The following is a 13,722-nucleotide window of genomic DNA, read 5'->3' on the forward strand; positions in this document are numbered from 1 at the left end:
TGGAGTGCATCAACTCGATTGCGGATTTGACATGTTAAGCTTTGAAGTCCGGGTCAATCTAATATGTAGCTGTTTCAATATTAAAAAATAAAAGATTTCAAAATTAACTCATTAGATCAGATTTAATAACAATACCAAATAATTTTATATGGTGTGAACATTTTCTTTACATTCAATTTTTTTTTAAATTTAAGCTGCCCTTTCTAAACTATCGATATTTTTTTTATTATAATCGAGATTTTATATAAAAGCTAGTGCCAAAAAGACATGGGTAACTAGAAAAAATTATATTTGCGTCAATATACAAATAAAAGAAGAAGGAAAAAAAGAAAAAAAATCTCTATGCAAGACTGAACACTAAAAAATATGACTCTTAAAAATCTATTTTGTCTATTATAAGATATCTTCGGACACTGGATCTCTTGTATAAAAGAAAATTGTTGTTTGTAGAACTTAACTGTGGATTTTTAACCTACTCTTTAATTTTTATATGGTCTAATTGGAATTTTCCTGGAATCCTTTATTGACCGTAGACCATCCAGTTGATAAAGAGTTAGGCAATGAATTGTCTAGGAAATAAGCTATTTCTACCACACAAGTGTGGAACAGCACTTGACAAGTCAAAAAACCTTGCTGTTTCATCATCAGGGGAACTTCGCCATAAAATGATTCCCTTGGAGCTGCCTTGCAAGACTGGATTCCCATCATCTAAAACCTGTGCAATGGAGTTTCTGACTCTATTTGAAACATTTGATGACCAAAGAATCTCTTTATATGGCCTTTCAAAACTACAAGATTTCCATCTTCAGATATCGTCACCGCACCTGAAGAATCAGCGATTGGGTTGTTTCCGTTGGGAACCCATTCTGGTTTCGTTGCAGAAACATTATTGTACCATATTCCAACATAGCGATTTGTCAAATTAACAGGGCTGAAAAATCCCATTTCAAAGATATTGCCTGCGGAGACAGTTTCAGGATCTTTGATGGGTTGAGATGATGTTATTGTATCTGTTGCAGCATCATAACCTGAACAAAAGCAGGACGGAATGAGAATTAGGGCTGCTACAATTCTGCAGTTGCTGCTGAGCTTCCATCTTGGTTACAGGACATTACCGTTGCAGATTGCATGGCTGTAACTTCTTCTTTTGTTGACAAAGATAAGCGTTGTTATTCCTAAAATCCTGTTGTGTGATGACAGCAGCATGGCTGCTGTCCTTAACGTGTGGATGATTGTTATTAGAAAGCTTACCAAATTACCTGGATTTTGCTCATTAGGGTTGCTGGATGTTCACATTCTCATGCTGGAAAAATGAAATTACATCAGGAGGGTATGAATAAACTAATATTTCAAGCATTATGCTTTACAATGAAAAAAGAAATTCCTAAATCTTGTCATGTTCTTAAGGTAGACAGAAAACTGTCCAGTTTCTGGAGTCACTAGCAACCTTACGTCCTGAACTCCTCTCTATCAGTATACAAAAACTTTCATAGGCCTAAAGAATTCAACTACTGACACCATATACAAAATAAAGAACTTTGATTTTGGGTGATTGTCTTGATTCTCTTACACTACACACCTAACTGAAAAATAAATGTTCAAGGAATAGTTATCGGCCAGTGAAAAGTGTAGTTGAAACAAAGTTTATGGAGTCTCCCCTCCTCTCTGTATGTAAACCAATAAGCCTTTCTGTGTATGCTGGGTTGTTAGGAAGAGGAAGATCCACGATTTCACTATTTAGCATTGAAATGATGGTAGAGATAGCTGGCCTATCTTTTGCGAATTCCTGAACACACAGCAAACCTACATGTATGCATCTAAAAATTTCCACCTTGGAATATTGATCTAATGTTAATGCAGGATCGACTAGAGCTGGAGCGTTCCCTTCATTCCACAGTTTCCATGCCTGAAATATACTAATCTAAGTGAGAGATTTGCAATTTTAAACTCGTCAGGAATGAAAAGAAAAGGAGATCCATGGATGGACATACAAATTCCAAAAGGTTCAAACCCTGTTCATTGCCATCAATTTTAGTACTTCTTCTTCCACTCACAATCTCTAACAGCAAGACTCCAAAGCTGAAAACATCTGATTTCTCTGAAAATCTCCCATGCATTGCGTATTCAGGGGACATATAGCCACTGCAGGAGCATGATACGATTTTCGATTTCAAACAGTGATGATGAAATAGGATTAGAGTAGGATAAAAAGTGAAATTACAACTTACTAGGTTCCTACAACCCTTCTCGTTTTAACATGATCTTCATTGCCTCCAAATATCCTAGCCATCCCAAAGTCTGAAATTTTTGGATTTAGTTCTTGGTCCAACAAGATGTTACTTGGCTTCAGATCTCTATGAATAATTCTTAGTCTGGAATCTCTGTGAAGGTAAAGGAGACCTCGACAAATTCCATCGACAATGTTGAAGCGTTTTTTCCAGTCTAGAACTTCTTTTCTAACTGGATCTATATGGTACGAGCCAAAAAAACACAGAGGAAGTAAGGGTAGGCAAAAATGACTTTAAGAGATAGTAATGCTTCTTTGAAATAACAAAGTGACTTGACAGAGAGTTTTATAGCTCTAACCAAAGAGAGATGCATCCAAGCTTTTATTTGGCATGTATTCATAGACCAGCATCTTTTCATCTCCTTCAACACAGCAACCAAGAAGTCTCACAAGATTCTTGTGTTGGAGTTCAGAAATCACCACAACCTCGTTCATAAATTCTTCTTGCCCTTGCCCAGATGCTCTTGACAGTCTTTTCACCGCTATTTCTTGCCCATCTGGCAGATTTCCCTGTCAAGTCACATCAATTTTGTAACAATATATTCAATTTAACTGACACAAACACACCACTATAGCACAAGGATTACCCTGTACACTGGCCCAAAACCACCCTCCCCAAGCTTGTTGGCAGCATCAAAGTAGTCTGTTGCAGCTATCAGCATTTGTAATTTGAATAGTGGTAGTTCTTGAAATTTAACTTGGTTCATGCTCTCTTGGATCAAGTTTCCATTGAAGAATATTGGATATCCTTTCTTCCTTCTCGATGATAAGATTCGCTCGCTTTCCCTCTTCCTTTCTGAATTAGAGTCAAGAAGTCAGTAACGTCGTAAACTGAAATGTTGTTTTCAATGAAAAGTGAACATGTTGAGAAGTCCAACAAGCTAATAGTATTTTTCATCTAACCTCTATATTTAGCCATCCTCCTCCACCAAAAAAAAGCACCAACTGCAACAATAATTGCTCCTGTAACCACAGTTATACAGATAACTGCTTTCATATCTCTGTTTTTTCCTGCATATAAAATCTGGCATGTTTAATTTGCCTTTTCAAACTAAAGAGAGGATCAAAACTCTTCAGCCTTAATAAGCAGTAACAGTACATAATTTGTAGCAGAACATTGTACAAGAATTAGACAGAAAATGAGCAATTACCGAATTCCAAATCTGCAAGGCGGACATAAAGATTAGCCCCTCCACTGGAAAACTTCCTTATATCAGTTAACTTTCCCCTCCATAGCATACAACCAATACCAGTATGATATGAGTAAGCTATACATGAGCAATTATTCAAGCACTCATCCTTACAATTTTGTTCGGATGCTGAAGATGACCACTCAGAAAAGTCTGGCACTTTCACCTTATCCAGTTTCAAAAACTCATCTTCTTTGGGCACTTGACCATCACTTTGTGTTCTTTCGCATTTCAATTCCCTCCTCCTGACACAACCATTTGTCCAATTTCTTCTATTCCACTCGTCAGAATTTTTTGGTTCAAACCCTTTCAAGCACCTGCAAATTAGTGAATTCTGTGTATTACAGAATCCAAAAGGCCCACATTTTCCATAAATATCACAATCATCTCCTGGATATTGCTTCTTATGTTCCCACCTCTCATTGGCAGAATCCCAATACATTTCTCCAAATCTTCCTTCATAACTCAAAGCAAAATTGGTGATATAAGATTCATTGGCCAGCCCAACGCTTAGTGAAAAAGTTCCATCTCCATCTTGTACAAGATTATACCCATTAAGATAAACTGAATTCATTTCTGGAATTCCTATAAAGGCTTGACCATTCCATGGACCACTCCGCCAGAATGGACGGCTATCATTCCAAACGAAAACCTCAGGAATGCTTGAGGGTTCAATACCAGAAGAAAAACTTCCAACAGATGGATCAGAAGGGCTTTTCCATGATGTTATTTGCGTCTTCTTACCCGTTCTTCTATTAGCAGTAAGTCTCATCTTCAGCATGAAAGTATCAGATGGTTCCTGGAAACTCTGCCATAAGCTGTTTCCAATTTCGCCCCCTCGCAGGATTACGTTTCCATCATCCGTAAGCTGTGCACTTGAGTTACTGACCCCATTTGAAACATTTGACGACCAAAGAATCTCTTTCCGACCGTCCAAAACTACAATATTTCCATCTTCAGATATTGTCATAATCCCAGAAGAATCATTGAGTGGCTTGTTTCTGTTAGCTATCCAGACTGGAGTTGTAACAGAAATATTGCTGTACCATATTCCTACATACCGGTTTGTTGAATTACCAGGGCTAAAAAATCCCAGTTTGAACTTATTTCCAGCAGAAACTACAGCTTCAGGATCTTTGATGTATTGAGATGATGTTATGGTATCTACGGCAGCACCAAGTTGCCAACAGAAACAACATAGTAAGAGACGAAGAGCTGCCATGAAGATGCAGCTGCCAATTTCCATAGATGAATATTTGGTAATTGTTGCCTGTGCGGCTGTGCTTGATAAGAATGAACAGTTTTATTAGATCGAGTCATTGACAAGTCAAAGTATGCATGCCATTGACATCAATGGCTCCATTCCTTTTACTTTACTTTCGAACTTGCTATTTTTTTTTCCAGAACTTCTCGTTTCTATCGAAGCCATTTTGACCTTTGAAAAAACCAAATGGAGCGTTAAAAAATATCCATCCTGAAGTCAGCAATGTCAAATTTGTATACTCTAATTTCAAACAGTAGTGTCTGAAATTTTCATGGGAGGTACAAATTATCACGCAATTCGGGCAAAAAGAAAACCAGAAAAGTCTTTGTTTTCAGCTTAAATTATTCAAGAATTGTGACCAAAGCACAGAACATCAGTGTCCCATTATGTCACTAACGTGTGGACATCCTGACAAGTCATCCAACCACTTCATGAGGATTTTACTATGCATGTTTGTAATTTTTTTAATTGTTTTTTATTTCAAAAGGTATTAAATTAATATTTTTGTATATAATTTTAAATAATTTTGATATGTTGATATAAAAAAATTCAAAAAAATACAAAAAAATTAATATATTTTTAATTAAAAAATATTTTTAAAAATCATTTTACACTATAATATCAAACGTATAGTATTCAAACCGTATTCAAACGTTTCTTGTCTTTTATTAACTGATATAATCATAGTCAAACTATGTGAAGAATAGGTCTATATAACTCTCTGATGTGATGTTTTCTTGCATTATAAAAGTTCCTGGGTACATCATGATGGCACTAATCATTTAATTTCAAAGTTGAAATATCGTTTTTTAGTAATAATATTTTGACAAATACCATTCTTAATGACCAAGTCAATAGCTATCTGTTGAGGCCAAGAGCCTAGAACGCATTGTTTTTTTTGTTATTGGTATTGTGATGAACACTGCTACTACAATTGTAAATTTTGATGGATATAAATGTGATTTTCCTCTCTTTTTGTAAATATTGTTTCCTATGTTGTAAGTATTGATGAGTAGAGCACAAGAATCATAGAAAGTTTTCATCATTTGAAACAAAAAAAAAATTAAAAAAAAATTGCTGTAATAAAAAAAAATATAGTGAGCAAATTAAGACAACCTTATTGAGATACCATGAAAATTTTAGAAATCATCTAAGAATTTAAAGATATTAAAAATATCTTTTTTTTATACTAAAAACATCTTTAATATTTAAAAAATCTAAATAGGGATGATTTTAAAATGATTAGAAAGATTGCAGGAAAAAAAAATTTTGGTTTTAATTATTTGAATTAAGACTTTCCTCTATTTTTATTTTTATTTTTATTTTATTTTATTTTATTTTTGGTGAGATATGATCAGCTTTTGTGAGTCTAGACTGTGTTTGGAGCGTGGTTGCGTTTGATTTTCAAATTATTTTTTACTTGAAAATGTATCAAAATAATATTTTTTTTATTTTTTTAAAATTATTTTTGATATCAGCACGTCAAAATCATCTATAACATTAAAAAAAATATTAATTTGAAGGAAAGAAAAAAAAAATTTAATTTTTTCAAAATCATTTTTGAAACACAAAACAAACAAACAGGCCTAAACATAAAATTTTCCTCCCAATTTAATCCATTCAGTCTCCCCCTTCAGTTGACGGAAGAAGCACCCTCTCCATCCACAAAGAACGGTGCCTTTACTGTTCAATAAACACAAGGCAAAGAAGATCCCTAAACTAATTACCAGAAACCAGACGATGCAATGCAAATGACACATTGGAATCAGTAATGTTCTTGCCAAAAAGGGAAAAAAGAAGAAGCTTAGCAATTGTCACGACCCGAATCCCGGATCCATGACCGGCACATAGGCAAGGTTCCTCTCCAAGGTTCCATACCTATGCGAACCCAAACTTACACACAAACTTATCTTAACTTAATCAGAGTTCAACACAGCATTAATAACAAAATCAACTTCATAATATAATTGAATTGTCTTAATACAAGAGTTAATATAATTCATAGTTTTGGAGCACTAACTTGACATAAAAGGAAGGTACAATTTACAACCAAAAAGCAGGTTCGGAAGGTTCAACAAAAATAACATGCTATCAAGCTATAAGTCTGAAAAGAATAATAATGAGAGGGTGAGTTCAACAACTCAGTGAGTAGATAACGTTCAATATACACACACGAGGTAATAAAACAATGAGAAATATATATACAAGTATGGCTCTAGATTCTTATAGAAAGGTTTCTCAAATAGGCCATAACAAGAATGTCATATGGTAAAACTCGTCAGAAAATCAAAATGCAATGAGCATGAGGCTCCGTACTGTGGGATGATCAGTCCACACAGGTTGGTGACTCCCCCGACCAACTAGGGTTCAGATACGATGTGCACAAAGACTAACACTACCCTGTTAGCATGTGTATTCTGACTGACATACCATAGGTTCATAATCATAATCAAACGGATATATTCATATCTCAAGGCTCAACTCATGACATCAATCAAATGAGGAGCTATCAATTCAGAAGTCAATTCAGAATATATATACTGGTTCATATCAATAATTCGGATTCAACAATTAATCATGCTTATCATAACAAGGATAATAATCAACATATATATTATCAAGAAGCATGATCCAATTCATATTAACAAATCAAATATTTATAATATTTCTCATGCATATGGAAAATTATCCACTCACCTGACTCGAAAGCAAACAGAAGTCAAAAGCAGATACCGAAGGAAATCCTAATGGCGTCCCGCCGGTAGAATATCAGGATTATCTGAATACAAAGGAGACATATTCAAGAATGACTCAAAAGAATATATAACCTATTTAATACACTTATCTAAGGGCATATTCCATAACCCTATATGTTTTTGAACTACCGAGTTATTTTTCCTAAAAACCCAACATTTAACGGTTTTCCCGAAATCTAATCCATAATAAAACAAATAATAGAATTGGTAATAATTCACTAAATAACCCTCAATTATTCATCAAACCAATCTGCAAAAGTTAATATTACAGCTAGGGACCAATTTGTAATTTATCCTATTTTTAAGGGTCAAATTGCAACTTTTGTTAAATTGAAGGACCAAACTAAAATTTATCATAAATCCATGAATATACTGAAATTCTGACCATAATTAGTCCTCATTTCTGTCCAGATCATCTCATTATACTCCAAGGACCATTCTAGAATTTTACCAAATTTTTAGGGTCAAATTGTAATTTTTGTCAAATTGGAGGACCAAATTGAAAGTGTTAAATTCTCTTATCTATACAATAATTCTGTCCATAATTCATATGTTATTCTGTTCAGATTCTCGGAATATGCTCCAGGGACCTATCTGCAAATTTTCCAAAGTTTGGGGACTAAACTGTAATTTTCCAAAATTGAGGGACCAAACCGAAATTTTGTCATCTTCAACCTCCAACCCAGAATTTTTAACAGAAACCTACTGTTCTCTCCAAATTCCTAACACAATTTCACCATTCAAACAAAATCATAACTCAAAATCATCATCTTTCAATTCAATCTCTCAAAATCATCCAAATAATCAAATACCCACAACAATTAACCCATAACATTCAACTTAATTCATCAATTAACCCAAAACACAAATTTTCAAAACCCTAACATTAATCAAAACTGAAATTAAAGCTAAATAAAACATATTATACACATTAAAGCATAATCTTACCCCTTTTTACTTATTTCCTCCAACTCCTTTCCTTTTTCCCTTATTTTCCCCTCTTTTCTCTTCTTCTTTCTCCCTTCTCTCTCACGGTTTGCTCTCTCAAATATTCAGATCTCTTCTTTTTTTTTTTTTTCTATTTATACTTATCATCTCTTTATACAATTACTACTATACCCCTCATTCATTTATTCCAACTTTTAAGCCTTCAAGGGCTTTATTGTATTTTCCAACTCATTAATATTCAAAACATTACAGCAATTATCGATTAAGTATATATTGCCCATCATCATACTGTCACAAAATAAAAGGAAATCTGTCTACCATCTTCTTCCACTCAAGACTAATTACAGCATGAGTTACACACCCATCAGGTCACCAAGAATTGGAAGTGCTGTGATTTGATTATTTTTATGTTGATCCAGCCTATAACTAGTCTGCATAGGATACATTCTATTATTCTAGCAAGTATTGCCATTACTTTGATATGCCTAAAAAATTCAGCGTTGAAACTTTTACAAATGGCCGACCAGCTGCAAGCCCAGCAGAAAAACAATCATGTCATGAATTTTGTCTAACGGCCGGAAAGAAGTGTAACCGTGACGTTGTTGATGGATTCTGGCCTCTGGTCGTGCTGAAGGGACTTTGTGTCTAGCTCACTCCGCCTTTCTGAAAATGCAGGTTGCTTGGGAGTGGGAAGATCCGCAATTTCACTATTTAGCATGGAAATGACAGTGAATATAGCTGGCCTGTCTTTTGCAAATTCCTGAACACATAGCAATCCAACGTGTACGCAACGAAAAATCTCCTCATGGAAAGAAGGATATGAAATTCCAGGATCTACCAGAGCTGCAATGTTGCCCTCGTTCCACAATTTCCAGGCCTGAGAAGTCAAAAAATATGCTGAAGTCAATGCAGTTTTAATAATTTTGTATCATTAAACAACGAGTTGGATGGACATACATATCCTAGCAGGCTCAAATCTTCCTCGTTTCCATAGAAACTGGTATTTTTTCTTCCACTTATAGTCTCTAACAACAAAACTCCAAAGCTAAAGACATCGGATTTCTCTGAAAATCGACCTTCCATGGCATATTCAGGGGACATATAGCCGCTGCATCACCAAAAAATAGATTTCAGGAAAAAAAAAGTGATAGGTAACAGGACATGAATTGATAATGGAACAGTACTTACTATGTTCCAACAACCCTTCTAGTGTTAGCTTGGTCTTCGTGGTTACCAAATATCCTAGCCATTCCGAAATCTGAGATTTTTGGATTCAGTTCTTGGTCCAGTAGGATGTTACTTGCCTTCAGATCTCGATGAATAATCCGTAGCCTAGAATCCCTGTGAAGGTAAAGCAGACCTCGACAGATTCCTTCCACGATTTTGAAACGATTTTTCCAATCTAGAAGTTGCTTTCTAAGAGAATCTAGACAAGTTGCAGCGCCAAAGAAATGTGTGAGGGTAAATAAATGACTAGATAAACGATAGTAATCACTTTGGAGATATGAAAATTGCCTAACCAAAAAGAAATGCATCCAAGCTTTTATTTGGCATGTATTCATAGATCAACATCTTTTCCTCTCCTTCAACACAACAACCAAGAATTCTTACAAGATTTCTGTGTTGCAGTTTAGAAATCACCACAACCTCATTCATAAATTCTTCAAGTCCTTGTCCAGATGATCTAGAGAGTCTTTTCACAGCTATTTCCTGTCCATCTGACAAATTTCCCTGCAAAATTTCTACCTGTTGTATAATTAGATGTTCAATTCAGTATTAACCATAAAAACTTCATTGGATCAAAATCAATTTTACCTTGTATACTGGACCAAATCCACCCTGCCCGAGCTTATTGGCTGTATTAAAGTTGTCTGTTGCAGCTATCAGCGTTTGTAAACTGAACAGAGGTAGTTCTTGAAGTTTAACATGGTTCAAGTTATCTTGGATCATGTTTTCATCTGATAATATTGGATATCCTACCTTCCTTTTTGATAAGAATACCTTCTTGCTTTTCCTCTTCCTGTCTAGTTAAATTCATAAGTAAGCATCACTTGTACATTTCATTTTACTTTTGAATGAAACTTGAGAATGTTTAAGAAATTCCAGAAAGCTAATACCAACATGCAATTTACCTATCCGCCTCCAGGAATAAAACACACAGATCGCAATGGCAATCGCTCCCACGACCACTGTTAAACTGATAATTACTTTCAGGTTTATCTTTTTATTATCTGCAGAAAACAAATAGTGGTATGTTTAGAATTTGCAAAAAACAAGCTAGTTTATTACCAACAGCTACGAATACTGCTAAAAAGGAGGTGAATATTGGATAGAGAATGAAAAAAATTACCAAGTTCTGAATCAGCTAGGCGAATGTAAAGATCTGCCGCTTTTATGGGAAACTTCTTTAAATCTGTTAAGTTCCCCCTCCATAACATACATCCAAAACCTGGATAATATGAATAAGCTATGCAAGAGCAATTAATATTCAAGCACTCGTTTTTACAAGTGTGTTCGGATGTCGAAGATAACCACTCAGAAAAGTCTGGCACTTTCATCCTTTCCAGTTTCAAAAACCCGTCTTCTTTGCCCACTTGACCACCATTTTGTGTTCTTTCACATTGCAATTCCCTCCTCCTAACACAACCATTAGTCCAATTTCCATTATTCCATTCGTCTGCATTTTTTGGTTCAAAACCTTTTAAACAACTGCAAATTGGTGAATCCTTTGGGTTACAGCTTCCAAATGACCCGCACTTTCCATAAACATCACACTCATCTTTAGGAAATTTCCACTCATATCTCCATGACCCCTCCGTATCATCCCAAAGTACTTTTCCGAATTTACCTTCAGAACTCAGGATATAATTGCTGATTAAAGACTCGTTAGCGAAACCAACACTTAGAGTAAAAGTTCCATTTCCTTCATCTGCAATATTAAATCCATCAAGATAAACAGATACCATTTCAGGAATTCCAATAAAAACCTGACCATTCCAGGGACCTGTACGCCAGATTGGACGACTACCATTCCAAATGTAAAACTGAGGAATTCTTGAAGGATCAATACCACCAGAGATGCTTCCGATTGATGGATCCGAAACGCTTGTCCATGATTTTAGTAGCGTCTTTTTACCTGTTCTGGAATTAGCAGTAAGTCTCATCTTTGGCATGTAAGTATCTGAAGGTTCCTGGAAACTCTGCCATAAGCTGTTCCCATTTTCACTCCCTCCCAAGACAAGGTTTCCATCATCCATAAGCTGCGCTCTTGAATCATTCATTCCAGTCGAGACATTTGATGACCAAAGAATTTCTTTCTGACCATTCAAAACAACAAGATTTCCATCTTCAGATATTGTCATAATCCCAGAAGAATCGTTGAGTGGCATATTTCTGTTAGCCACCCAAACTGGAGTTGTAATAGAAATATTACTGTACCATATCGCTGCATAACGATTTGTGGAATTTACAGGGCTGAAAAATCCCAGTTTGAACTTGTTCCCAGCAGAGACTATATCTTCAGGATCTTTGATATACTGAGATGATGTAATGGTATCTACGGAAGCTCCAAATTCCCAACAAAAACAATATAGTATTAGGAGAAAAGCTATTGTGGATGTGAATCTGCCATGATCCATAGTTGTATATTTAGTAGCACAAAAATTATAAAAAGAATATTTGGCTAAGTGCTTGTTCTTGATTGGAATAAAAGCTTTATTATATCATGAATTATTGACTATTCAATATATGCATGCCATTGTAGCCCAGTTGTCACTTCCTGCCGTCTGACTTTACTTGGCAAATACATAGGTGTTAGTCAATTATGTGTACTCTGATTGTAAATCACCCAACTCAATGTCATAATCAGAGTCTACATAATTGACTAACACGTATGCCAAGGCAAGTTCACATTAGGTGTAATGTTTTGAATTAATGAGTAGGAAAATACAATAAAGCCCTTGGAGGCTTAAAAGTTGGAATAAATGAATAAGGGGTATAGTGGTAATTCAACAAACTGGATAAATATAAATAGAAAGAAAAAAAAAAAAGAGATCTGAATATTTTGAGAGTAAACCGTGAGAGAGAAGGGAGAAGGGAGAAAGAAGAAGAAGAAGAGAAAGGAGGGAAATTAGAAGGGAAATAGAAAGGAGTTGAAGAGAATAAGTTTAAAGGTAAGATTTAGGTTTTTAAATGTATAAATGTATGTTAATTGAACTTAATTTCAGTTTTGATGAATGTTAGGGTTTTGAAAATTTATGTTTTGGGTTTAATTGATGAATTAAATTGAATGTTATAAGGTTGATTGTTATGGGTAATTGATTAATGAGTTGATTATGGAATATTGTGATGATTTTGAGTTATGAATTGTGTAAATGGTGAATGTTGAGTTAGAAATTTGGCAAGAACAGTAGGTAATCTGTGAGAATTCTGGGTTTGAGGTTGAAGATGACAAAATTTCGGTTTGGTCCCTCAATTTTGGAACATTACAGTTTAGTCCCTAAACTTTGGAAATTTACAGATTGGTTCCTAAAGCATATTTCGAGATTCTGAACAGAATAAAAGATGAATTATGGGCAGAATTACTGTATAGATATGAAAATTTAACACTTTCAAGTTGGTCCTCCAATTTGACAAAAATTACAATTTGACCCTAAAAATTTGGTAAAATTCCAGAATGGTCCCCGGAGTATAATGAGATGATCTGGACAGAAATGAGGACTAATTATGGTCAGAATTTCAGTATATTCATGGATTTATGATAAATTTTAGTTTGGTCCTTCAATTTAACAAAAGTTGCAATTTGACCCTTAAAAATAGGATAAATTACAAATTGGTCCCTAGCTGTAATATTAACTTTTGCAGATTGGTTTGATGAATAATTGAGGGTTATTTAGTGAATTATTACCAATTCTATTATTTGTTTTATTATGGATTAGATTTCGGGAAAACCGTTAAATGTTGGGTTTTTAGGAAAAATAACTCGGTAGTTCAAAAACATATAGGGTTTTGGAATATGCCCTTAGATAAGTGTATTAAATAGGTTATATATTCTTTTGAGTCATTCTTGAATATGTCTCCTTTGTATTCAGATAATCCTGATATTCTACCGGCGGGACGCCATTAGGATTTCCTTCGGTATCTGCTTTTGACTTCTGTTTGCTTTCGAGTCAAGTGAGTGGATAATTTTCCATATGCATGAGAAATATTATAAATATTTGATTTGTTAATATGAATTGGATCATGCTTCTTGATAATATATATGTTGATTATTATCCT

General features: G+C 34.7%; 3 protein-coding genes across 5 annotated transcripts; all 3 read right to left on the minus strand.

Moving 5' to 3' along the window:
- Nucleotides 1-268: 268 nt before the first annotated feature.
- LOC18102965 (G-type lectin S-receptor-like serine/threonine-protein kinase SD1-13) lies at nucleotides 269-1,251 on the minus strand. Its single transcript, XM_006377231.3, has 2 exons — nucleotides 1,116-1,251; nucleotides 269-1,028 (listed from the first exon to the last, which is right to left on the minus strand). Exons 1-2 carry the CDS (start codon nucleotides 1,204-1,206, stop codon nucleotides 709-711), a joined length of 411 nt encoding a protein of 136 aa, XP_006377293.1. The 5' UTR covers nucleotides 1,207-1,251; the 3' UTR covers nucleotides 269-708.
- Nucleotides 1,252-1,329: 78 nt separating this feature from the next.
- LOC127903978 (G-type lectin S-receptor-like serine/threonine-protein kinase At1g11330) lies at nucleotides 1,330-4,912 on the minus strand. The gene is made up of 7 exons (XM_052445245.1): nucleotides 3,439-4,912; nucleotides 3,191-3,298; nucleotides 2,875-3,083; nucleotides 2,587-2,797; nucleotides 2,229-2,466; nucleotides 1,992-2,142; nucleotides 1,330-1,906 (listed from the first exon to the last, which is right to left on the minus strand). Exons 1-7 carry the CDS (start codon nucleotides 4,721-4,723, stop codon nucleotides 1,610-1,612), a joined length of 2,499 nt encoding a protein of 832 aa, XP_052301205.1. The 5' UTR covers nucleotides 4,724-4,912; the 3' UTR covers nucleotides 1,330-1,609.
- A 3,607-nt stretch (nucleotides 4,913-8,519) lies between these two features.
- Nucleotides 8,520-12,126, minus strand: LOC7497005 (G-type lectin S-receptor-like serine/threonine-protein kinase At1g11330). 3 transcript variants are annotated; one of them, XM_052445244.1, is made up of 8 exons: nucleotides 11,884-12,031; nucleotides 10,796-11,762; nucleotides 10,578-10,676; nucleotides 10,261-10,469; nucleotides 9,966-10,191; nucleotides 9,634-9,871; nucleotides 9,403-9,553; nucleotides 8,520-9,322 (listed from the first exon to the last, which is right to left on the minus strand). In XM_052445244.1, the coding sequence occupies exons 1-8, from the start codon at nucleotides 11,884-11,886 to the stop codon at nucleotides 9,014-9,016; spliced, it is 2,202 nt and encodes a 733-aa protein (XP_052301204.1). In that variant the 5' UTR covers nucleotides 11,887-12,031; the 3' UTR covers nucleotides 8,520-9,013. The 3 variants fall into 3 exon arrangements, with proteins under 3 accessions (XP_052301204.1, XP_024436827.1, XP_024436828.1); XM_024581059.2 differs by having other exon boundaries at nucleotides 10,796-12,126; XM_024581060.2 differs by having other exon boundaries at nucleotides 9,966-10,176; nucleotides 10,796-12,125.
- Between the last annotated feature and the right edge of the window lie 1,596 nt (nucleotides 12,127-13,722).

Source organism: Populus trichocarpa, chromosome 11, assembly GCF_000002775.5.
Source record: "Populus trichocarpa isolate Nisqually-1 chromosome 11, P.trichocarpa_v4.1, whole genome shotgun sequence".
NCBI classification, from domain to species: Eukaryota; Viridiplantae; Streptophyta; class Magnoliopsida; order Malpighiales; family Salicaceae; genus Populus; species Populus trichocarpa.